Here is a 25,563-nt window from a genome sequence, read left to right as displayed (position 1 = left end):
GAGAACCGAGCTCCTGCAGCCTTGCTCGTGTCCTTCAGCCACACCAGGAGCAGCAGGGACCTGGCCTGGTGGGGGCAGTTCTGCCTCCATGCTTCCCTTTGCTGTGGTGGCATCCCTGGCTCTGCTACCTGCTCCCTAGATCTCCTTCACCCCCCTATGGCATGCCCACGACATGCTCCTGAGGAAGATCAGGCAGTGGTGGGTGCCCCGTGGCCATCAGCCGGGACCAGGACAGTCGCTGAGTGCTGCTGAGCCCTGCAGCTGGCATTGGACACTTGCAAAGCCCTCTGTGCTCGCAGGAGGGGTTTGAGGAATGGTCCTGGGGTGGGGGCAGCTGCACCAGACAGGACAGACAAAGGCAGGGCCCTGAAGGCAGCAGCATTGTGATGGTGCCCAGAGGAGGAGCAGGATGCAGCCAAGCCCTGGGCACAAAGCCACAGCCAGAGACAAGCAGGGGTGCACCCAGGGGTGCACGTGTACCTGCCACACACCACAGCACCTGCCCCACTGGCTGAAGGGCCAGCAGGTCACCACCCCACTCATCCCCAGCCACGGAGGGCCAGCCGAGGTGACACACCTGCAAAAACAGCCAATCTGGGGCCAACCTCCCCCTGGCCAGGAGCAGCCACTGGCAGCTGATGGGGCCAAGGGGGACAGGCCACTGCTGACCCGGGGAGCTGTGCAGAGCCAGAGGGTATTTAACCCCCTGCAGAGCCCCTCAGACCTCTTCTGATCTGCAAAGCAGCAGCTGAAGCAATAGCGGGTGTTCTCCTGACCTTGTCTGCAGAGGGTGGCCTCCAGCTGACTCTGGCAGAGCTGCTATGACGGAAACAACAAGTTACTCGGGGTGAGTGCCAGGGGAGGGCTGGGACTTGTTTTAACAAGGCAAGAAAAACCTTCCCTGGGTTTGCTTCAGCCTTATTTATCGAAGTGACCACTATTGTTGCTTAGCTGTTTTCCACCTATTAAAGCAGGTGGAACAGGAAGGGAAAGTGGGCTCCTGCTGTCTGCAGGAGCTGAGTTTAATTTGCACTTGTGCTGGCAGGCACCTCTCTGGGACAACACAAATATCCAGCCCTAGTCTGCGGAGAGCTGCCACACGCCAGGCAGCATCCTCCGCAGGGCAGCTCTGGCAGAGCTCTCTGAAGGAGCCAGCAAAGGTTGCCATCGACAAACCCGATGATAACTACCGAGGAGTGGTGTTTGCCAAACACACAGACACGATAAAGGAGGTGCTGAAAAGCTTCCCAGCGGCGATGGAGACCAGGAAGGCAGTGTGTGACAGCGGGACAGCCACCCCGGATGCCCTGCAGTGCCTGCCCTCCCCTGTCACTGACCCACCCCTTCCCTGACACCAGCATGACCCTTGCAGGGTTCTCAGTCTGCTCCACACCCCTTCCTGCCCTGTCCCTGTCCCTGTGGGCACTGCCCCTGACCCATCTCCCCCTGTGCCCCCACAGCAATGGGCTTGTCTGCGTTAAAAACCCCCACCTGGACTCGATGGAGGAGGATGTTCTCTACCACCTGGCCTTGGGAACGAAGACGCACAACCTGCCGGCCATGTTTGGGGACATCAAGGTAAAGAGCAGGTGCCAGAGAGGGGCAGCAGCTCCCAGCCCCCAGGGCTCTCCAGCCCCTCCTCCCACAGCTCTGCTGTCCCATGTCTGAGCCCCACTGCTGCGGGTGATCCCACTGGAAACAGAGTCTGGCTGCCCCCCGAGGGGACACAGTGAGCTGGGGTGGCCCGAGCAGGGAGGTCATCCACCCCTCCCTTGCTCTGGGCAGAACCCCAATAGAAATTGATTATTCTCAAAACCTGTAGTTCTGTAAAACCTGGTTTGACATCAGCCCCATTTTGGAGGACAGAAGGAGGAAGCATTTGTCCAAAGCATCTGATCCCTGTAGACTGAAGACAAGGGAAGGAGGATGTATTTTTGGCTGAGGTCTGCTGTCAAACTCAGTCTGTCACTGCTGCATCCTCCTCCATTTTAGAGCACAGCACTTCCACAGGGCTGTGGGGGAAGAGCCACGGGGCCCCAGGGCTCAAGAAGCCCAGCACAGCCTGGCAAGGCTCTGCTCCCCTGCGTGCCTGGCAGCTGGATCAGCAGCACTGCCCTTGCAGCCCTGCACTGGTCCCCCTCCTGCCTTCAGGGAGCACTTTTGCCTTTAATATGTAAAATTTGTCCTTTTTCCTGCCTGACTTTATGGCCCCTGTGTCACCAGCAGTGCTCACTAATTGCAGCCAGTGCTGTTGAGAGAATAAATTAGAGGGTGAGCTCCTCTAACATCTGGGTTTGCTTTGCTGTCAGTAGGGATCCTAACAGCTTAAAGCTGCTGAATTATTTCAGGTTTTCTTGACCTGGGACTGGTACCCAGGTGTGGGCAGCTGCACAGCTCTCTGGACCTGGGGGAGTCACGACCCTCAAGGAGCAGCAGCTTGGGTTTAGTATTAACTCCAGCTTTGGAGACCCTCAGTTGTTCCCATGACCCTTGAGTGGCTGCAAGGAAACTGCATCCCGCTGAGCTCTGGCCACTGCCACGTGAAGCCTCCCTCTTGGTGTCTTTTGGACTTCTGAAGAGCAGACTTTGGCCTGTTCATGAAACTGGGAGGGTCCCTTGGGAGGCCATCCTGAAGGACAAAGGAGTCCAGGAAGGGTGGGCACTCCTCAGGAAGGAGATCTGAAAAGCACAGGAACTGGCCATCCCCGTGCCACGATAGACAGGCTGGTGGGGAAGAAGAGGCCTGGCTGAAGGGAGAGCTTTGGCTGGAGCTCAGGAGCAAAAGGAGAGTTTATGGTCTTTGGAAAGTTCCACCAGGGGAGGTTTAGTTTGGACATGAGGGAAAAACTTTTATAGTGAAAGGGTTCTCAAAGGCTGGAACAGGCTGCCCAGGAAAGTGGCTGAACCACCACCTCATGAGATGCTTGGAAGCTGTCCAGATTTTTAAGGTGCTCAAGGTTCTGGGGTAGTAGTGGCCCTGGTAGAGGTTGGACTTGATGATCTTAAAAGTCTTTTCCAACCAGAATCACAGAATCACAGAAACATTCAGGTTGGAAAAGACCCTCAGGATCACCAAGTCCAATGAATAACCCTACTCTACAAGGTTCACCCCTAAACCATATCCCCAAGCACCACATCCAAACAACCCCTAAGCACATCCAGGGGTGGAGACTCAGCCACCTCCCTGGGCAGCACATTCCAATGCCTGATCACTCTTGATGGGAAAATTTTTATCCTAATGTCCAGTCTAAACCTACCCAGTCACAGCTTGAGGCTGTTCCCTCTTGTTCTGTCACCAATTACCTGGGAGAAGAGACCAGCAGCAGCCTCTCTACAATGTCCTTTCAGGTAGCTGTAGAGAGCCAGGAGGTCTCCCCTCAGCCTCCTCTTCTCCAAACTAACCATCCCCAGCTCCTTCCGTTGCTCTTCATCAGATTTATCCTCCAGGCCCTTCCCAGCTTCCTTGCCCTCCTCTGCCCTGGCTCCAGCACCTCCACATCTCTCTTGTATTGAGGTGCTCAAAACTGGACACAGCACTCGAGGTGTGGCCTCAGCAGAGCTGAGTGCAAGTCATGATTCTGTGCCAGAAGCACCAACATGTTCTCATTCTTTCCACCCAGTTTGTCTGCGTGGGTGGCAGCCCAGAGAGGATGAGGGCATTTGCCCAGCTGATGCAGAGGGAGCTGGGTCTGGCGGGCGACGGGGAGGAGCTGGCGGACATCTGCGCGGGGTCGGATCGCTACGCCATGTACCGCGCCGGGCCCGTGCTCTCCATCAGTGTGAGTACCACACAGCACCCTCACCCTCTCAGCAGACCCTCTGTGGTGGGTTGAAATTTTCCCGACCCCCCCCCCCCTAAATTTGCCAGACCAGCTCAGTTGGAAGAAAATGAAGGTTGTATTTACAGGCAAAACTACAATCCACAGTGGGATGCAATGGATATGTGCAAAATATACAGAATTAACCAGGTTGGAAAAGACCATTGAGATCATCAAGTCCAACCTGTCACCCAACACCATCTAATCAACTAAACCATGGCACCAAGTGCCTCAGCCAGTCTCTTCTTAAACACCTCCAGGGATGGTGACTCCACCACTTCCCTGGGTAGCCCATTCCAATGGCCAATCTCTCTTGCTGGGAAGAACTTCTTCCTAACATCCAGCCTAAACCTCCCCTGGCACAGCTGGAGAGTGTGTCCTCTTGTTCTGGTGGTGGTTGCCTGGGAGAAGAGACCAACCCCCACCTGGTTACAAACTCCCTTCAGGGAGTTGTAGAGAGCAATAAGGTCTCCCCAGAGCTTCCTCTTCTCCAGGCTAAGCAACCCCAGCTCCCTCAGCCTCTCCTCACAGGGCTAATATTTACAGAGACTGGCAAATACTAACCAGCACAAGGACCCCCCTGGTCAAAGACCAGGGGAAGCTATTAGCTTCTCCCTCTCTGCACCCTCTTACCCTCCTGTACAAAAAGGAGAAGGGAAACGAGCAGAGGGATGTTAGACTTGGCCAGAACAATGTAGCCAAGGTCAAGCAGAAGCAAGTTAGTATCCCTCCCAGAGTGAAGAAGTGAGAAGAGAAAGAAATTGCTTCAGGAATTAAATCTTATGGCAGATGTCTCTTCCAATGGGATTGTTTAGAATTAGCTTTATTCTCCTTTTTGCACCCAATGGTGATTTATTTACATTTTACTACTCTTCTGCTCAAGATCTACATAAAAAATCTACAGGCATAGCCTAAAACTACCACACCCTCCCCTGGCTCTGCTGCTGCCAGCCTGGCCTACAGCGGGCTGGAACGGGGCTCCATCTTCCCTGGCACAGCGAAGGGCAGGTGATGAGAGCCAGGAGCAGCACAGGCAGCCTGCAAGGCACAAGGCAGATCTTTTCCTCTTTTCAGTTTTAAGCCACTGCCACCAGCAGCACCATTCAGCCATGGCAAAGCTGCTCCTGCCCAGTGCTATTCCTCAGCACCCTACACACTGAGAGTAAAAGCACAGCATTAAGAGTGAACAGACAGGTACAGTGCCCAGCTCAGCAGCCTGGCATTTGGAGAGGCAAAGGCCACTTCCCACCATCCTTCAGCTATAAGCCATTGCTGGAAGCACTACATTGAAACAGGCTCTGAAGTAAAAGCCTTGCTTCTTTATTAATTGCTCTTTAAGAGCAGAATTGTTGGCCCTGCACAACGGAGCGAGCAAACGCAGGCGGTGCTGGTGAGTGCTCATGCCCCAGGGCTGGGCTCCTCTGCCAGGCACAGGATTAGCCCTGAGCTTGAGTCACAGGAGACAAAGTCACTCACACACCAAGAGCTCACACTTGGTCTCTCTGACCAAACCAAACCAACAGAAACCTGGAGGGAATCATCCTGACAGGATCCAAGGGGGAAAAGCCCACAAGTTCTGCTGCTCCCCAGGCCGGCAGCCGTGGCAGCACAGTGAGGAGAGAAGCCTGGGCTGGCCTCTGGACCACGCATCAGTTTTGTACCGGTGCAGAAGCCACCGACCCCCTGGGCTCATCCCTGTGAGGGGACATGGGGCAGAGCTCGTGGGAGCTTCCCCAGCTGCCAGCATCCCACTTCTGCCAGTTGCTTAGGAACAGGAACACAAACACCGCGGGGGGCAGGAACGGGTTCCTGCTTTGAATATTTACAATGAGAATAAATTCTTTAGGCACCGGCAGATATGCCAGGCTGGTGTTCAGAAACCAACGGGCAGAGAGTCTGCAGATCTAAACCGTGATGGGAGGGCAACAATCTGGCAGCCAGAGGGGAAGAGGCAAAGCAGAACGAGGACCAGCTGTCTACGTTCCCTGTGCTGCTTTGCGTTGCTGCCAGCAGGGTTAGAACGCGGCAGCAAAACCAAAGCCCTGTGAAGCAGACCCAACCCCCCAAAACGCCTGGTTTTTAGAGGGAAAGCAGAGGAAAGGAGCAGAAAACGGAGGTGATGAGGAGAGGGAGCGCTGGGCAGAAAGCAGGGGTGGCCTCAGCAGCTGGAGATCTGCAGAACATCTGCCATCTGCAGGCAGCCAGGCCAGAGGGACACTCGGGCAGGTGATTGGAGCCAGGAGCAGCACAGGCAGCCTGCAGGGCACAAGGCTTCAAGCAGCAAATGCCTGATGCCAAAACCGGTCCTCACTGAGGGGCATAAACCCACCCCTTGTCCTTGATCCCCAGCAATGTGTGCAGAGGTGCTCCAACAGAGAGTGAGGATCCACCCAGAGAAGTGGAGGCTCAGGTTGTCCTCACTGAAATGCACCTCTCCAAGAGCATGAGGAGGACATGACACAGAATAAAAGCCTGCACATGGCATGAGGAGGGGCAGCTCAAGGGGAAGTTCTTGGAGCATTTAGCCTTTGGGATGCGTTTATGGAGACCTTTCTTGAAGGAGAGACACCATCTGCATGCCTGACATATCCATCCCCAGTGATGGACACCAACTCTAGTGGCAAGAAGAGCATTAAAAGCATGAAGTGGAGGAGAAGAAGGATGGATGTGGTAGCAGGACAGGCTACAAGGCCCCTGAGATGTCTCTCACCCCCATCAAAAACTCGCTGTTGGCCTCATGAGTGAAAAGAGGCCACAGCATAACCCTAAGTTCATTGCAGCAACAAGCCTGTCACCTGCTGCAGCAGCACAGGGAATCATAGAATCATAGAAGTGTCAGGGTTGGAAGGGACCTCAAGGATCAGCCAGTTCCAACCCCCCTGCCATGGCCAGGGACACCTCACACTACAGCAGGTTGCTCACAGCCACATCCAGCCTGGCTGCAAAAGCCTCCAGGGATGAGGCTTCCACCACCTCCCTGGGCAACCTGTGCCAGTCTCTCACCACCCTCATGGGGAAAAACTTCTTCCTAACATCCAAGCTGAATATACCCATTTCTATTTTCTATTTTGGGAGGGACCCTCTAAAGTCCCTCCCCAGCTTTCTTGTAACCCCCTTCAGATACTGGAAGGCCACAGAGAAGTGTGAGAGAGAAGAGCCTTCTCTTCTCCAGACTGAACAGCCCTAACTCCCTCAGTCTGTCCTCATAGCAGAGCAGCTCCAGCCCTCTGCTCATCCTTGTGGCCCTTCTCTGGACACCCTCCAGCACCTCCAGATCCTTCCTGTGCTAGGGGCTCCAGAACTGGACACAATACTCCAGGTGGGGTCTCACCAGTGTGGAGCAGAGGGAGAGAATCACCTCCCTCACCCTTCTGGCTCTGCTTCTCTTGATGCAGCCCAAGATGTGATTGGCTTTCTGGGCTGCAAGTGCTCACTGCTGGCTCATGCTGAGCTTCTCATCCATGATGCTTTTCCTTTCCTCCCAACAGCATGGGATGGGCATCCCTTCCATCTCCATCATGCTTCACGAGCTCATCAAGCTGCTGCACCACGCCAGATGCCGAGATGTCACCATCATACGCATGGGCACCTCTGGAGGCTTAGGTAAGCTGCCCATGGCCTTCCTCCAGAGCAAAAAAATGAGGGAGCAAAGGCCCAGAAAATTCTCAGCCATTGGTCACACAATGATGAGCTTCAGTGTTTGTCAGCTCTCCAAACATCCAACAAAGGGAGATTTGGGGCTGGGTTCAAACACATTTTTGTAATGAAGGAAGGCTCTGACTTCACCACAGCTGGGAGCTGCTCTTCAAACAGGAGACACTTGGCTGGAAGGGGCTCTCATACTTTGAGACCCTCCTTGTATCTGTATCTGCTGTCCTGGTATCCTCTGCACTGCTGGGAGCCCAGCCAGGGCAGTGGAGCTGCTCATGCCTGTGGTAGAGCACAATGTCTGAAAACCAGAAGCAATTAACTCTGTGTCTCAGCACGTTCCCACAGCCACTCACCTGGTGCTGAGCCCCGCATTTTCCTCCTGCCTCTATGCTGCTGCCCGAACTTCAGGCATCTGCTGTGCTGAACTGAGTGACACACAGCCCTGGAGAGGCTTTCCTGTCACGCTGATGTTCTGCAGGAGGTCACAAATGTCATCAGCTGTGGCTTAGCCTCGGCCTTGCTTTCCACAGGGGTTGAGGCCGGGTCTGTTGTGATCACAGACGTCGCTGTGGACTCCTCCTTCAAGCCGCGGTTCGAGCAGGTGGTGCTGGGTGATGTGGTGGTGCGGAGCACAGAGCTGGACAAGGACCTTGCAGAGGAACTTCTTGCCTGCAGCAAGCAGATTCCTGACTTCCCCACTCTTATGGGCCATACCATGTGCACCTATGACTTCTATGAAGGTAAAACCATCTCTGAGTCTCTTTCCTCCTCCCCAACACACCGTGCTGAGTCTTTACATTCATTTGTAGGCAGAACTACCCACGCTACCAAAGCCTAGGCAGGGCTGCAAGAGCAGATCCTACCTGCTAGGTCAGAGCAGGGTACTCCTTCAGAACACACAATACCCATTTTGGCACTTTGCTGAGCCCTCTCTGCTAATTAGTCTCTTGTGCACCTGGCAGGTAAACATTGCAACGTCCCCAGCACTGCTGTAGCTGATGGTGGATCATAAGTGAAGATCCACCCAGCAGCAGCTGCTCCTTAGGATCAATGCAGGTGTCCCCCCAGGCCAGCTGTTACATGGGAGCCATGTGTGGGCACAGACCCCAACAGCAGGAGGCCAGTAGCTGCACCCTGGCAGAGAAAACAGCCCCTTGCTGATGGGTTACACCAAGATGATTCCACAAGAAGGTTGTAACTCCAGAGCTACCAGCCTCTGGAGAAAAGTCAGGAAGTGCCTGGCACTCATGTTGTGGTGGGTTGAAAATTGCCCCCCAGCATAAAATTGCCAGGCCAGCTCAGCTGGAAGCAAATGGAGCTGGATTTACAAGCAAAACTACAATCTGAAATATGGAATGCAATGAGTACTACAAAGTACACACATACAATATGTATGTATATGGAGAGCAGGAGGCTCAGGGGAGACCTTATTGCTCTCTACAGCTCCCTGAGGGGAGGTTGTAGCCAGGTGGGGGTTGGTCTCTTCTCCCAGGCAGCCAGCAGCAGAACAAGAGGACACAGTCTCAAGCTGTGCCAGGGGAGGTTTAAGGTGGATGTTAGGAAGAAGTTCTTCACAGAGAGAGAGATTGGCCATTGGAATGTGCTGCCCAAGGAGGTGCTGGAGTCCCCATCACTGGAAGTGTTTAAAAAGAGACTGTCTGAGGCACTTGTTGCCATGGCTTATGGGTGATAGGGTGGACTTGATGATCTTGGAGGTCTTTTCCAACCTGCTTAATTCTGTATTCTGTATAAACAGCACCAAAAAACCCCAAACCACCAACCCTCTGGACAAACCAGGGGGAATAGAATAGAATAGAATAGAATAGAATAGAATAGAATAGAATAGAATAGAATAGAATAGAATAGAATAGAATAGAATAGAATAGAATAGAATAGAATAGAATAGGATGGGATGGGATGGGATGGGATGGGATGGGATGGGATGGGATAGAATAGAATAGAACAGAAAGAATAGAAGAATAGGATAGAATAGGAAAGGATAGGATAGAATAGAATAGAATAGAATAGAATAGAATAGAATAGAATAGAATAGAATAGAATAGAATAGAAATAATAGAATAGAATAAACCAGGTTGGAAGAGACCTTTGAGATCATCGAGTCCAACCTATCACCCAACACCATCTAATCAACTAAACCATGGCACCAAGCACCTCATCAAGTCTCCTCCTAAACACCTCCAGTGATGGCGACTCCACCACCACCCTGGGCAGCACATTCCAATAGGCAATCACTTCCCCCCTCCCTGCTCCCTTCCCCCCTGTACACAATGAAGGAGAGAGAAGAGCTGAGAGGTGTTTGTTAATACTCAGCCACACCAAAGCAGTGCAGCCAAGGTCAGCAGAGCCAGCAGAAGCCAGAGCTGGTATCTGCTAGAGCGAAAGAAGCAAAAAGAGAGAGCAAGTCAGCAGACACAAGTGGCTTATGTTGGTAATCTCTCCAATGGGATTATTTAGACCTTATCATTATTTCCTTTTCTGCATCCAACAGTAATTTATTTACATTTTACTGCTCTCTGCTCAAGCCCTGTGGAAAACGTTCAGGGTGCAGCCCGAACCTACCACACACATCAGCAACGTCTGGTTCCTCTGGCACCATTCCCTTTTGCAGAAGGCAAGGCTGAAATGTAATAAACGCAGAATTAATAATCTGAGGGCTATTTATAACCCTCTGGATCTGCTCGCAGAGGCACCCATCTGTGTGCTGCTCCAGGCCATGTTTTACTTAAACAAAAGCCACTGGAGCGGATTAGCAGCAGGAGCAGCACTAAAGGGAAGCACTCTGCCCAGATTAGCGCGGCTGCAGAGGCAGGTTTGGCTGCCACCGGGAACTTCACACGCTGCGAGAGGAGCTGCCGCAGCAGGCATGGCTCTGCTCAGCCCCTCTGGCTGCAGCACAGACAAAGCCACCTGTGGACAGAGAGGAGAGGGTCAGGGTGGCTGCCAGCACCTGGGTGCACCAAGCATGGCATCAGAATAGGATAGAATTAACCAGGTTGGAAGAGACCTTTGAGATCATTGAGTCCAACCGATCACCCAACACCATCTCATCAACTAAACCATGGCACCAAGTGCCTGAGCCAGGCTCTTCCTAAACACTTCCAGTGATGGTGACTCCACCATCTCCCTGGGCAGCACATCCCAATGGCCAATCTCTCTTTCTGGGAAGAGCTTCTCCCTAACATCCAGCCTAAACCTCCCCTGGCACAGCTTGAGACTCTGTCCTCTTGTTCTGGTGCTGGTTGCCTGGCAGAAGAGGCCAACCCCCACCTGGCTACAACCTCCCTTCAGGGAGTTGTTGATGGCAAGGTCTCCCCTGAGCCTCCTCTTCTCCAGGCTAAGCAACCCCAGCTCCCTCAGCCTCTCCTCACAGGGCTGTGCTCCAGACCCCTCCCCAGCTTTGTTGCCCTTCTCTGGACACCTTTCAGTATCTCAACATCTTTCCTAAACAGAGGAGCCCAGAACTGGACACAGGACTCAAGGTGTGGCCTAACCAGTGCTGAGCACAGGGGCAGAATGACTTCCCTGCTCCTGCTGTCCACACTGCTCCTGATCCAGGTCAGGATGGCATTGGCCTTCTTGGCCACCTGGGCACACTGCTGGCTCATGTTCAGCCTACTATCAACCAGGTCCTGCCCTGGGCTGTGGTGAGGGGAGCACCAATGCCCTGGGACCCAGCTGCTCAACCAGTACCAGTGCCACCTGAGCAGGGAAGTCCATCTGCCTGCCATCCACGGCAGCCCCTTGAGAAAAGCTAAACTTAAATTAGGGGTGCTTTCCTCTCCCTAGTTTACACATTCTGCACTGTTTGCCATGCCTCTTCCACAGTAACCTGGCATGTTTTGGGTTTAACCTGGCAGAGCTTCACAGCTGCCATACTCTATGCCATGGGCCCTAGAGGATCTGCTCTGCAGAGTGCTATGTGTCCCCTGTACTGAGCACCCTAGGGCTGACTTGTGCCTTTTCCCAGCTTCACACCTGTGCAATGTTCTCTGTACAGAGGCAGCACTTATGTACTTAATGAGCTTAATGAGTTCACTAATGATTCCAAGGAAAACTTAGCTGGCTTCAGACACAGCGTGGGCCCTGCTGGACCTGCCACGTGAAGCTGCCCCACTGAGGGTGCCTGCAGTGACACTTCTCTGCTTCCTTTCAAGGTCAGGGGAGATTAGATGGAGCACTGTGCTCTTTTTCCAGTGAAAAAAAGCTGGAATACTTAAGAAGAGCCTATGAGGCTGGTGTGAGGAACATCGAGATGGAGTCCACAGCGTTCGCAGCCCTGTGTGGGCTGTGCGGCCTGAGAGGTGAGTCCTGAGGTGTGAGTCCTCCCATGGCCACCTCTGCATCCTTCCCACCATCCCCAGCTCAGCTCAGCCCGAGGGTTTGGTTTGGTGTGGGGCTCAGACAGCCTAGAGGCCAAAGCCCACGTTCCTAATGAACTAGAAAAGCACTGAAACAAGTGCTGTGGCTCAATAGAATATAGGCTTGTTTTTTGCCAAGGCCTGAGTACATGGTGGGCAAAACAAAAGTGACCTCCTTGATCCCTCTCCTGGCCTTACAGGCTCACAGGGTGTTAGGGATTGGAAGAGACTTCTGAAGGTCATTGAGTCCAACCCCCCTGCCAGAGCAGGAGCGTAGAATCCAGCACAGGTCACACAGGAACACATCCAGATGGGGCTGGAAAGTCTCCAGAGAAGGACACTCCACAACCCCTCTGGGGAGCCTGTTCCAGTGCTCTGTGACCCTCCCAGTGCAGAAGTTCCTCTTCATGTTGAGGTGGAACCTCCTGTGCTGGAGTTTCTATCCATTGCTCCTTGTCCTATCCCAGGGTGCAACTGAGCAGAGCCTGTCCCCTCCCTCTTGACCTCCAGCCCTCAGATAACCATTGATGAAATCCCCTCTCAGTCTTCTCTTCTCCAGACTAATCAGCCCCAGGGCTCTCAGCCTCTCCTCACAGGGCAGTGCTCCAGTCCTTCGATCATCCTGGTAGCTCTCCACTGGACTTTCTGCAGCAGATCCCTTAGAATGGGTCCTGGCAGTGCTGGCTCAATGGTTGGACTTAAGACCTTCAAAGTCTCTTCCAACCAAACCCATTCTGTGAGTCCATGCCCTGGGTGCAAGCGGGGGTGCTCTCCCCTGTGTCTCTAGAAACGAGATGGGGCAGGGCAAGCGGGGTCCTGCCCCTTCACCCCGCGGGGAGGGCAGCGGGAATGAGGTCTCCTCTCCTTGCGTGGGCAGCGGCCAGACACAAGGTAACGCAGGGCTCTGGCCGTCCCGCAGCCGCCGTGGTCTGTGTGACGCTCCTGGACCGGCTGGAAGGGGACCAGCTCCGGGCGCCCCGCGAGGTGCTGCACGAGTACCAGCGGCGGCCGCAGCGCCTGATCGCAGCCTTCATCCGGCAGCGCCTGGCGGGCAGGCCGCCGGCAGCGACCCCGCCCTGCCACACCCACTGAGGGGTGCTGGGCACCCGGCCCAGCCAGCGCGCTGCGGGTCCTGCCCCCGCCGCACGCGTGGCCCTTTGCTCTGGAACGTGGAACGGCAGGCTGGGTGGCCGTGCATCCCCACGGGCAGTGCCCATCGCAGCTGGGTGGGCAGCCAGAGCCGGCACACGCCTCGCTGCGCACCTCCACTGCGGCCCGAAGCGCACCAGCCACTGGCACAGCCGGGGACAGTTCCAGCCGGAACCTGCACAGACTGTGTGACTGACCTGGAGGATCCTCACCCCCGTCTAAAGTGGTTGTTGAGGACGGTCCCGTTAGGGTCACTCCTGCCCACAGCAGTCCTCTCAGCTGGAGTTACCTTTGCACTTGGCAGAGAGCCAGGACTTCAGTAAACGACGTTCAAAATATACCCACATTTGTGACTATGATTGTTACTCACCGTGGCTATGAAAGCTGCTCAGACCTTCGCTGGGACAACATCACAGAATTACAGAACATTTTGGGGTGGAAGGGACCTTTAAAGGTCATCTACTCCATGCTGTCAGCAGGGACATCTGCAGCTAGAGCAGGTTGCTCAGAGCCCCAAACAACCTGACCTGCAATGGTTCCAGGGATGGGGCATCTCCCACCTCTCTGGGCAACCTAGGTCAGGGTCTCCCCACCCTCAGTGTCAAATATTTCTTCCTTCTCTCCAGTCTGAATCTCCCCCTTATAGCTCAAACCATCACCCCTTGTCCTGTCACAACAGGCCCTGTCCAGAAGTCTGTCCCCAGCTTTCTGATCAGCCCTTTATGCACTGCAAGGCCACCAGAAGGTCTCCCTGCAGACTTCTCCTCTCCAGGCTGAACAATCCCAACTCTCTCAGCCTGGCCTCACAGCAGAGGGCTTCCAGCCCTCTCAGCATTGCTGTGGCCTCCTCTGGCCCCACTCCAGCAGGTCCCTGTGTCTGCTGTGCTGAGGACACCAGAGCTCCTAAAGAGATCTGTCAAAACCTGACCCATACCAGAGTGCTTTAAGACAGGAGGTTGGTGTGTGGGAAGCCCACCTTGCACAGACTGTGCCCAGCCAAGCAGCAGCAGCAGCTTCACCCCTATCACACAGGCAGCACAGGGGGGCACTTGGGAAGGAATCCCCAAATCCCAGCATGATGGGGATTGGAAGGCACCTCTGGAGGTCATCTTTGCACAGCAGGTTGTCCAGGATGGCAGTGTCCAGGTGGGCTTGGAATCCCTCCAGAGAAGGAGACTCCGTAACCTCCCTTAAGCAGCCTGGTCCAGGGATCCAGCACGTTACTGGGAAAGCAGTAGTGATACAACCTTGACCTGATTTCAGGTAACTGCCAGGGACTGCATCTTCAACATTCATCTGCTAATCAACACACATCATCAGTTTAGAAAATCATCTCTGAGTGACTCCACAAGCTGTAAGAAACTGAACTGCACCAGGGTTTAGTGGAGAGTCACCTACAACCTGAAGATTTTCCCACTGATATCCCTTCCAGTTCTTAAGGTTCACTAATTATGTTTGCTCCCAAATGAATTTTCACACCTTTGGAACAATAACTTACAGGATCTAAGTGTTCTGGCAAACCAAATTTTAACATATCAGAAAGAACTGGGAGAGGATCTGAAGATCTGAGCCATAGTGAGCACAAACCCCTCAGTCTAAGGATCCTTACAGACAGCCCCAAGGGGCCATCCCTGAGGTACTCCTCTAGCCAGCATCCTAAGGTCTGCTAAATTAGCAGCCTCAGAGCCCCTCTGAACCCAGAGGTCCTTCCACAGACAGGTACAGCCTAGTCTGCCTTTCAGAAGAGTGGGCTTCTCTTGGTGTCCTTCTTGTCACCCTGCTGCACATTGTCATGCTCCCTCCCGCCATGTGCAGAGGTCCCTTTCTGGGCCATGGGACTGGCAGTGGAATGAGGCTGCCCAGGGTGCTCCCCACCACTAGGACTCCACTTCCATGTCCCCCCTGGGCTACTCCAACAACTTACAGCACTCTGATCTGGGATACATTCAGTTTGTGCCACAAATCTGGCAACTTGCACTAGATTCTATGGTCCTGCTCTGGTTGGACTTAGTAGTATCACAGTATCAGTCAGGGTTGGAAGGGACCACAAGGATCATCTAGTTCCAACCCCCCTGCCATGGGCAGGGACACCCCACACTAGATCAGGCTGGCCAGAGCCTCATCCAGCCTGGGCTTAAACACCTCCAGGGACGGGGCCTCAACCACCTCCCTGGACAACCCATTCCAGGGCTTCACCACTCTCATGGGGAAGAACTTCCTCCTCATATCCAGCCTGAATCTCCCCACCTCCAGCTTCATTCCATTCCCCCTAGTCCTATCACTACCTAATGTCCTGGAAGTCCCTCCCCAGCCTTCCTGTAGCCCCCTTCAGATACTGGAAGGCCACAATGAGGTCACCTCGGAGCCTTCTCTTCTCCAGACTGAACAGCCCCAACTCCTTCAGTCCTCTCATAGGAGAGGTGCTCCACTTAATGATCTCTGGAGGTCCCTTCCAACCCCTAACATCCCATGAGCCTGTGAAAAGCAAAAGTTTTACAAGAAGAGGAGATTGGCCTCTAATTTCCCTCCCAGGACTGCAGGTTTTTGGCTCAAATACTAATCTAATGTAAAGGAATCCCATGAGAGGAGGCAGTGTCACCCCAGAACAGGCACAAAACTCTCCAGTCACTGAACACACAACCTAACCTGCCATGCAAACTCAGTTCTGCCAAGTCCAAATCCCATTTAAGAACATCAAATAGCAATGTACCTGAAGTCCCTTTGTGAAGATATAACTTAAGACCACTCCAGGAAAAGAAATGTGATACTGGAACATTTGGCCTGGTTTGGTGGGGGAGGTTTGCTCTGCCATGGCTACAGAAACAGTCCTGGTCCCTCAAAGTGAACTCTGTTTCCTGGAACACTGTCTCATGAAGACACTCCTGGCTTTTTTGCTTTCCTTTCAGCTTAATGATTATGTCAATAAATAGCTTTTCTGCTGTTCAGTTGCACCCAGTAGTAGGACAAGGGGTAATGGATATAAACTCCAGCACAGGAGGTTCCACCTCAATATGAGGAGGAACTTCTTCGCTTGAGGGTCCCAGAGCACAGGAACAGGCTCCCCAGAGGGGTTGTGGATTCTCCTTCTCTGGTGACTTTCCAGACCCATCTGGATGTGTTCCTGTGTGAGCTGTGCTAGATTCGATGGTCCTGCTCAGGCAGGGGGGTTGGAGATGAGGAGAAAGTTCTTCCCAGAGAGAGTTGTTAGCCATTGGAATGTGCTGCCCAGGGAGGTGGTGGAGTCACCATCCCTGGAGGTGTTCAAGAAGGGATTGGACGTGGTGCTTGGTGCCATGGTTTAGTTAGTCATGAGGTGTTGGGTGAAAGGTTAGACTTGATGATCTTTGAGGTCTTTTCCAACCTTATTGATGCTGTGATTCTATGATTCTATCACTCGATGATCTCTGGAGGTCCCTTCCAACCCCTAACATCCTATGAGCCTGTGATGTTTTCCAAGTCCAACTATCTTCAGGGATTTCAGATGAGTCAGTGGTTGACTGAGCTCAGAAAGCATGTTCTTGGTGAGCACCTTTCAAGATGTTGACCCTTGCTGCAAAAGCTTGACCCTTGCTGCAAAGCCCTCTCTGCAACTGGCACCACTTCATGTTTCCCTTGTTCTATAAATACACCTAAATGTCCATGTAAGCCTGCAGGCATGTGAGTTGGCACAAACTATTTCTTCATAAATGCCTTGGTATTTATCAAAGATGACAACCACAACCTGAAAAGACTCTGCAGCACTGAAATGATCCTGTAGATCTGCTCTTAAAGGTAAGGAAAAGGAAAAGCTACTGCCTGAAGTTTGGCTCTTCCATTTCTGGACAGTTGTCTAGCAGCCAACCTGCCTCCAGCAGAGGACAGCGATAAGAGGCTTTCCTGAGGGAACCCCCAGCAAGTTGTGAAGCTGGCCATGTGTGTTTGAAAATACTGAGCTACCCCAAATGGGGCATCCTGCCCCCAAATGAGACAGCCTGAACCCCAAATGGGCCAGCCTGCAGCAATTAAAGAAGGATATTGAGACACTTGAGTGTGTCCAGAGAAGGGCAACGAGGCTGGGGAGGGGTCTGGAGCACAGCTCTGTGAGGAGAGGCTGAGGGAGCTGGGGTTGCTTAGCCTGGAGAAGAGGAGGCTCAGGGGAGACCTTATTGCTCTCTACAGCTACCTGAAGGGAGGTTGTAGCCAGGTGGGGGTTGGTCTCTTCTCCCAGGCAACCAGAACAAGAGGACACAGTCTCAAGCTGCACCAGGGGAGGTTTAGGCTGGATGTTAGGAAGAAGTTCTTCACAGTGAGAGTTGTTAGCCATTGGAATGTGCTGCCCAGGGAGGTGGTGGAGTCACCATCCCTGGAGGTGTTCAAAAAGGGATTGGACGTGGCACTTGAAGCCATGGTTTAGTTAGTCATGAGGTGTTGGGTGACAGCTTGGACTTGATGACCTCTGAGGTCTTTTCCAGCCTTATTGATTCTATGATTCTATGATTTCTCCCTCATTAAAGTAATGTAGCTGGGATGAGGTTGCTCCCATATGTAATCAGTTGACACCTCCATGAGATTCTAACATGACATTAAGAAGTTATTCAGTACAAGGGTGGTGAGACTCTGGAACAGGCTGCCCAGGGAGGCATTCAAGGCCAGGTTGGGTGAGGCCTTGAGTAGCCAAAACTGAGATGCATCCTGGCCCACGGTGGGGAGGTTGGAGTAGATGATCTCTAAGATCCATGCTAACCTAAGTCATTCTATGATTAATGAACTTCCTGTAATTACCTGGATACCCAGCTCTGGATGTTGAGACATTCCTGATACTCATCATCCTTTGAAACCCTTGGTTAAAGGGTTGCCAGTTGGAACTTGTTTATATGCATTCTGCACTCATCTTATGTCAGGCTTGAAAACATCATCACTCACAAGATGAAAAGATATCAATTTCCTTCCATTTAATAGAATCTCTTTCAGCAGTTTGAGCTCCAGAGCAAAGATCCTAGACCAGAAATGTCATTCCTAATTTATGCTTGATACTGGAGACTGCTCTGCAGCATGAAACTGCACGACTGGTTTGCAGCAAATATGACACAGTAAATTGGTTTCTAAATATAGTCAGAGGCAAAGTTTCTTCTGATAACAATCAAGGAATAGCAGAATCATTTCTGATAATGAAGATCTTGTAATTAACAGGATCAAACCCTTGAGAAACCCGGAATGGAAGCTGTGGCATGTGTTCCTGTGTTGTAACACAACCCAGAGTGTCCTGCAAAGCCAGTTTGGGTTTGTGCTCCCAGCTGCCCACAGAGCTCCTGCCCCAGATGCCCCAGATGCCCCAGATGCCAATGACCTGGGCTGCCTGGAGGACTCTGTCACCTCCAGCTGCCCTGGCTGCCAGCAGGAAGGGACAGGGGAACCCACAGTGCACCCATCACACCTTGCAGAGCCTCTGTCTGGGTGAGAAGAAAGGCACAGGGGCTTCCCAGCAGCGGCACACACCAAGTAACCCAAGGGAAATTCATTTCAGGTGTTCACAGCCCAGGCCAGACAGTGCCCCCTGAAGCTGCTCCTGGCACAGAGGTGCCCTGCATCTGAAAAGCTGTGGATCTCATGTCTCTTCTGGGGAGCTTCAGCGAAGGGATTTTTGGTAAGATCTCTTTTGCATAAAGTGTTTTATGAAGTCCAGCTTCCCGCAGAGCCAGCTCAACACGAAGCCTGGGGTCAGAAATGATCTGTTAAAACAAAGCACAGCAATGATCAGCAGAAACCAACCACAGGCTGCAGGTTATCCAGGGATGGATGTGTTTAAAAGCTTTTAAAAGACAGGCAGAAAGCCTTCAAAAGCAGAAGAACTGCACGGTGAACAAGCCTCACCTCATGGCACACACCTTGGTACTATCCTTTTTGGGTATCGACAATCACAAGCTCTGTGAACAAAGAGCCCTGCTTGTCATTCCTCAGCAAAACCCACAGGGGAGATGAGAAAATGAGGGACTCTTAACTCAGCCCACTCCCTGCAGAGCTGCTGACTTCTCTAAGTTGCCCATGCACACAGCCCTGCTCACACAACAAGCCTTTTAACCCCTTCCTGTGCGCTGCGGTGGAACCTGAGCGACTCAGATGTGTTTGAGTTTTCTCCCAGCTCTGCCTTGAGACCACATGACAGCACCACTTCCATTTCACAGTCCAACAATAATGCCCTGGGGAAGTACCTCTACAGTTTGCCAAAAGGGTACTTGATAAAATCTGTAAGCCTCTTCCAAATCCTTCTTCCACAGCAGGGGAGATTAAGTGCAAGGTTGTCATCTTGCCTTCAGCTTTCACATCACCGGCCCCAGCGTCCAGAGCTGCTGGGAGCTCTGGTAGTGGGGACCACAAAGCATCACCACTGCAGCTCTAGGTGGAGCACATGAATGTGCCTGGCAGGAATCATGGGCTGCAATCTGACCAGTACCAGAACTCATCTGCAAACAGGCAGGATAGTCTGAATATTCAGGTATCAATCCCAAACACACCTGTTCAGAGCATTTTGAAGCTCAGGCTTCTCCTGCACTGCTCAGATTTGGGCAAATCCTAACAGCCAAACCAAAGCTGCATCTCTGGTACCACATCTCTCCCTCACCAAACTGAGGGGCTTTAGAATGCCTTCAAATGGGAAGTGCTGAACAAAGTTAGTGATAGAGATCATTACATTTCAGCTTATTCAGTGCTAAAAGGAAGATTTTATGCCACAGAATTGTATCATAGCACTTCTCTTGCTGCAAATAGAACTTCCAAATTCCAGACTGGGAATAATTTCAAATGCATAGACTGAGCAGATGGGGAACAGTAAAGGCACCAAAAAATCCTCCTCCCCTATGTTGCTTTCATTCAGTTTGGAATGGAGCTAGCAGTGTCCTCAGCCATCTGAGTGACCTGGAAACAGGGAGGTAGGTACTTTGGTTTCCAGCTTCATTTACACCTCACTGGTTTCTTGTCCTGTAGCCCTTGCATATCACACCCCAACTGATCTTCAACCCAGCAATAGTGTTAAGGCAGCCAGGATACTAATTTTCAGCTTAGGGAGAGATTTGTGCTGTGCATAATTTCCCAGGTTACAGCTCTTTTGTTCAATCAGGAGAGCTCTATGTGGAGTTAATTCTCTTCAAACACTTAGTACAGCACTAACTGGAGCAGGTGAAATGGAAGCACTCTTCAATAAATGCATCAAAAGGGGTGAGTTTTAGCATTAAAAAACAGCACAGAGAGCAGTCAAAGTGCCTGGCAAAGACAGAACTCCCCACTGGCCCATTGAGCCCAGCAGCCTCTCTCCAGTGGGAGATTATATTCCACTTAACATTGTGTTGTTCATTCAGGGAGAGCACAAAAGTCCTACACTGGACCTGAACAACCCTTGTGGTCCGCTCTTGTGCACCTCTAGCATCTACCTTGGGTCAGAGAGAACAGCCAGCTCCTCCTGCTGATGTTTTTAACTGCACACACGTGCTCTATTTTCTGCTGTTGCTGCTCAGGCTCTATTGCTGTTCCCACAGTGCTGTCAAGGTGTGTGCACTCAATAAACTCTGTACTGTGAGTACAGACCATTACCTGCTCCTCACTGTATGTGTGCAACTTGAACAGTGGCTTCTGAAGATCAAACTCTTCGTTGGTTCCAATGCCCATCCGAGCTTTGGAGGCCACTGTGTCAGCCACCACTCTGGCTGGGTCTAATTTTGCAACAACAGCAACCTGCAAGATATGATACATGGAAATCACAATTACTCTGTGTAGAGCTGAGGTGAGAAAAGGTTAGCAGCAACAGTAAGAAGAGAGCATGCTCACTGGATGATTGGTTGGACTCGATGATCTCAAAGGTCTCTTCCAACCTGGTTGATTCTGATTCTAATTCTAATTCTGATTCTAATTCTAATTCTAATTCTAATTCTAATTCTAATTCTAATTCTAATTCTAATTCTAATTCTAATTTTCATTCTCATTCTCATTCATTCTAATTCTAATTCTAATTCATTCTAATTCTAATTTCTCTGCTTTAAAAACTCCTTAACTTGTCTTAAACCGCCTTGTATCCATGTATCAGAGTCAGGAAGCTTAGAGCTTGAACCCAGAGTAAAACCACTCAGAGAGAGAGCAGTAATCAGGGAGATCTTTTTTCTGTTTCCCAGTGGAGACAACTGAACTGGCTGGACTGCACAGAGCAGTGTGTGTGCCCAGAGCTGCTGCCAAGGGGAGGACTTGCTGCCATGTGGGCAGGCTCATTAGAGAGCAACCTGCACGTCGAGACAGCCAACTGTCAGTCCTTGACAGCATGGGCTTGAAAGCTGGGTGGTGTTTCCATGAAGAGAAAGTGAGAGACCTGGGGCTGTTTAGTCTTGAGAAGGCTGAGAAGGGATTTTATCAACATCTAGAATGATCTGAGGGGTGAGTGTCAAGATGAAGGTGCCAGGCTCTTTTCAGTGGTGCCCAGTGATAGGACAATGAACGATAGGTACAAGCTAGAGCACAGGAGCTTCCACCTCAACATAAGAAGACACTTCAAGGTGAGGGTGCCAGAGCCCTGGAGCAGGCTGCCCAGACAGGTTGTGGAGTCTCCTTCTCAGGAGACTTTCAGAACCTGCCTGGATGTGTTCGTGTGAGACCTGCAGTGTTCCTGTGCTGCTGTCCTTCTCTTCTGGAGACAGGTTAGCTGCTCTGGCAGTGGGGCTGGACTTGATCTCTGAAGGTCCCTTCCAACCCCTAACTTTCTGTGATTCTGTGAGGTTGCTGCCTTATCACATCCCCAGTGGGAAATTAAGCTTCAGGCAACCAGAGCCCAGCCCTCCCCAACTGTGTGCACCTCTGATCTTTGGAGCGCAACCACAGCATGTGGCCCTGGCTCAGCAAGGATGCTGAGAGAGGTACCCTGGGCTCTCCAGCAGAGACTGACACAAGCTCTGACCTTCAAAACCAGAAACCAGAAGGAACCAGCACACTTGTCCTTCAGCAGAATCCACAGCTCCTGGAAGCCCAGACTTGTTTAGCTGATGGAAAGAGAGGTATTCAGACCAGCAGTTCACAGCCTTTATGGAGCCATGGGCAGGAGCTCTGAGCCGCAAGGAACACCATGCTTTGGAGTTTTTCTGAGATGCATCTCTTTTAACTGCTTCATTGCCTGTGGCCAGATCAGTATCAGAGATTCTCCCAGACACTACATTGTCATTTGTTAAGCTTCATGGCTCCTTTTCTCTGTGTTAAAAAATCCAGCTGTAGGCTGCCACTGGTTTGGAGAGTACAAAAAGATGTCTGAGCAAAATAACTAAACTCAGGACACCACCTGAATGGCTAAAACCAGGAGAAAAAAATATTTACAGTTAGTTTGGATAATTTTTTCTCCCATCTGTTTAATGCAGTGTCATCTTTGCATTTACAAGCTGTCAGAATATGCAGACTGGATGGCTGCTCTTTTCCCCACATACAACCAAGGGGCATATTTTATCACAGGGTGTTAGGGGTTGGAAAGGACTTCTGAAGGTCATGGAGTCCAACCCCCCTGCCAGAGCAGGACCATAGAATCTAGCACAGGTTGCTCAGGAATGCATCCAGATGGGTCTGGAAAGTCTCCAGAGAAGGAGACTCCACAGTCCCTCTGGGCAGCCTGTTCCAATGCTCTGTGACTCTCCCAGTGAAGAAGTTCTTCCTCATGTTGAGGTGGAACCTCCTGTGCTGGAGTTTATATCCATTGCCCCTTGTCCTATCACAGGGTGCAAGTGAGCAGAGCCTGTCCCCTCCCTATTGACCCCCAGCCCTCAGATATTGATAAACATTGATTAAATCCCCTCTCAGTAAATCCCTTCTCAGTCTTCTCTTCTCCAGACTCATCAGCCTCAGGCCCCTCAGCCTCTCCTCACAGGGCAGTGCTGCAGTCCCTTCATCATCCTGGTAGCTCTCCAGCAGATCCCTGTCCCTCTTAAACTAGGGAGTCCAAACCTGGATGCAATATTCTAGGTGTGGCCTCACTAGGGCAGAGTAGAAGGGGAGGAGAACCTCCTTCAATCTGCTGGACACCTTTCTCTTGATGCACCCCAGGATCCCATTGGCTCTCTTGGCCACCAGGACACATTGCTGACCCATGGAGGAGCTGCTGTCCACCAGCACTCCCAGGTCCTTCTCCTGCTCTCTAGCAAATCACCTCCTAACCTGTACCGGTGCAGTTTATTCTTCCTTCCCAGCTGCAGGACTCTGCACTTATCCTTATGAAGCTGTAGTTCCTGGTTAGAAAAATGTAAAGAAGTTGGAACTCTGTCCCACTCTTTAGTATCATATCATAGTATCATAGTAACAGTCAGGGTTGGAAGGGACCACAAGGATCATCTAGTTCCAACCCCCCTGCCATGGGCAGGGACACCTCACACTAGATCAGGCTGCCCAGAGCCTCATCCAGCCTGGGCTTAAACACCTCCAGGGACAGGGCCCCAGCCACCTCCCTGGACAACCCATTCCAGGGCTTCACCACTCTCATGGTGAAGAACCTCCTCCTCACATCCAGCCTGAATCTCCCCACCTCCAGCTTCATTCCATTCCCCCTAGTTCTATCACTGCCTGAGATCCTGAGAAGTTCTTCTCCAGCCTTCCTGTAGGCCCCTTTCAGATACTGGAAGTGAGAACATCCTGGTAAAAAGGCCATCCTGGAAGCTTTATTCCTGCTTTAGCAAGGGAATTTGGGTCAGAAGAGATCAAGACATGATGGCCCTCAACTAGTCTCTTGGAAAAACTGACACAGGACAACACAATTTGACCAGTAACTTAGGAAAGAGTTAACAGAGTTATTATTAAGCATGCACTGACAGCCTAAACCAACAGTTAATGCTGCAAAACATTGAATTGATCCAGATTATTAAAAATAAAGCATTATTGACTGGAAATGAGCCTGAATTTAAAAAATGACTGCAGTAACAAAGCAGTGATGCCTTTGCTTTATTCATTCCTGTCATGCTCAGCTCTCCCACAGAGGGTGGCTTGCAGCAGTTGACCCCTGTTATACTTTTTCTTTCTTCTCACCTTTGTGCACCCAAACTCTGGAGTGAAAGCACTTGGAAGGCCACAAGCAGTCCACCAGGGACTGGGGAAGAATGTCACTGGCATGCCCCCTGTGCTGGGATGGTTAAACCTCAAGCTGAAGGACGTGCTGAAGGTGAGGTCAAGGCTGCATCAGGTATTACAGCTTTAACCATGGGTAGTCCCAGGGAGAGAGCTGCTGCTTTAGTGCTGCTTCAATTAGCCCAAATCAAAAGGGTTTCAAGAGCACTTTTTCCCTTCTCCCTTGTTTTCCTTTGGCTGCATATTTAGGATGCAGCTCCTGAAGTGCAAAAAATGCACACTCTGGATTTTTTCCTTTTAACCTTTGGAGGAAAACCCCAAGCAGATTGAGCATAAAAATATAAATGAAGGTAGAACTGCTCCTTCAAAAGTCATCAGCAGGGAGAAAAACAACACAACATTGTGTTTACTATCACAAAATTGACTTGAGTGGATTTTTGGGGGAGTCATTTTTTTAAAGCACCTGCATAAGCTTCACAGAGTTAAATCCCTTGATGAAGAAAAAAAAGTCACCCAAAGTCTCTGCAAGTTTTCTGAATTGAAGAATTTAAATTACTCAGAAATCTTGACTAGGGTAGAATAGAATAGGATAGGATAGGATAGGATAGGATAGGATAGGATAGGATAGGATAGGATAGGATAGGATAGGATAGGATAGGATAGGATAGGATAGGATAGGATAGGATAGACCAGACCAGACCAGGTTGGAAGAGACCTTCAAGATCATCAAGTCCAACCTATCACCCAACACCATCTAATCAACTAACCCATGGCACCAAGCACCCCAGCCAGGCTCTTCCTAAACACCTCCAGTGATGGTGACTCCACCACCTCCTGGGCAGCACATCCCAATGGCCAATCACTCTATCTATGAACTTCTTCCTAACATCCAGCCTAAACCTCCCGTGGCACAGCTTGAGACTGTGTCCTCTTGTTCTGGTGTTGGTTTGCCTGGGAGAAGAGGCCAACCCCCACCTGGCTACAACCTCCCTTCAGGGAGTTGTAGAGAGCAAGAAGGTCTCCCCTGAGCCTCCTCTTCTCCAGGCTAAGCAACCCCAGCTCCCTCAGCCTCTCCTCACAGGGCTGTACTCCAAACCCTTCCCCAGATTTATTACCCTTCTGTGGACACCTTCCAGCAAGTCAACATCTTTCCTAAACTGAGGGGCCCAGAACTGGACACAGGACTCAAGGTGTGGCCTAACCAGTGCTGAGCACAGGGGCAGAATGACTTCCCTGCTCCTGCTGGCCACACTGTTCTCGATCCAGGCCAGGATGCCATTGGCCTTTAAGATTATTTAAACAAACAAGGAAACAAAACCACAAAACCCAACCAACAACAACAGTAAAATAATCAAAGAGAGAAATCACATTCAATACAGGAAAAAAGTATTATCTCTTTCCAGAGATCAACAGCTTCTGCAGTGCAGCTGAACATCAGAACCCTCCTGCTGTCAGTCACGAAGCGCAGAGGATTTATGACATGAGAGGAGGACTGCTGAAATCAGAGCAAAAAAGGG

General features: G+C 51.4%; 2 protein-coding genes across 3 annotated transcripts in view; one reads left to right on the top strand and one right to left on the bottom strand.

Moving 5' to 3' along the window:
* The first annotated feature begins 742 nt into the window (after positions 1-742).
* On the top strand, positions 743-13,517 carry UPP2 (uridine phosphorylase 2). Its single transcript, XM_068137828.1, has 7 exons — positions 743-847; positions 1,461-1,578; positions 3,621-3,779; positions 7,307-7,421; positions 8,000-8,209; positions 11,645-11,791; positions 12,768-13,517. Exons 1-7 carry the CDS (start codon positions 822-824, stop codon positions 12,938-12,940), a joined length of 948 nt encoding a protein of 315 aa, XP_067993929.1. The 5' UTR covers positions 743-821; the 3' UTR covers positions 12,941-13,517.
* A 4,410-nt stretch (positions 13,518-17,927) lies between these two features.
* The window catches only part of CCDC148 (coiled-coil domain containing 148), a 97,404-nt gene continuing 89,768 nt past the window's right edge, over positions 17,928-25,563 (bottom strand). For both annotated transcript variants that reach the window (XM_068137826.1, XM_068137827.1), the window contains 2 exons: positions 20,561-20,701; positions 17,928-18,705 (listed from right to left, as the gene is read on the bottom strand). In XM_068137826.1, the coding sequence (XP_067993927.1) occupies positions 18,505-18,705; positions 20,561-20,701 (342 nt within the window). In that variant the 3' untranslated portion in view covers positions 17,928-18,504. The remainder of the gene's footprint in view (positions 18,706-20,560; positions 20,702-25,563) is intronic.

This window comes from Melanerpes formicivorus, unplaced genomic scaffold, assembly GCF_026170545.1.
Source record: "Melanerpes formicivorus ecotype bairdi unplaced genomic scaffold, bMelFor1.0.p_v2 SCAF_5, whole genome shotgun sequence".
Classification (NCBI taxonomy): domain Eukaryota; kingdom Metazoa; phylum Chordata; class Aves; order Piciformes; family Picidae; genus Melanerpes; species Melanerpes formicivorus.
The sequence above is the reverse complement of the archived record's forward strand: the minus strand, read 5'-3'. Positions and strand labels throughout refer to the sequence as shown.

What these genes read in the sequence shown, in the direction of transcription:
- UPP2 (XM_068137828.1), top strand. Translation starts at nt 822, where the DNA reads ATGACGGAAACAACAAGTTACTCGGG. An exon ending in CCATGTTTGGGGACATCAAG is followed by an intron (nt 1,579 to 3,620) that starts GTAAAGAGCAGG and finishes CTTTCCACCCAG; the next exon opens with TTTGTCTGCGTGGGTGGCAG. An exon ending in CACCTATGACTTCTATGAAG is followed by an intron (nt 8,210 to 11,644) that starts GTAAAACCATCT and finishes CTTCCTTTCAAG; the next exon opens with GTCAGGGGAGATTAGATGGA.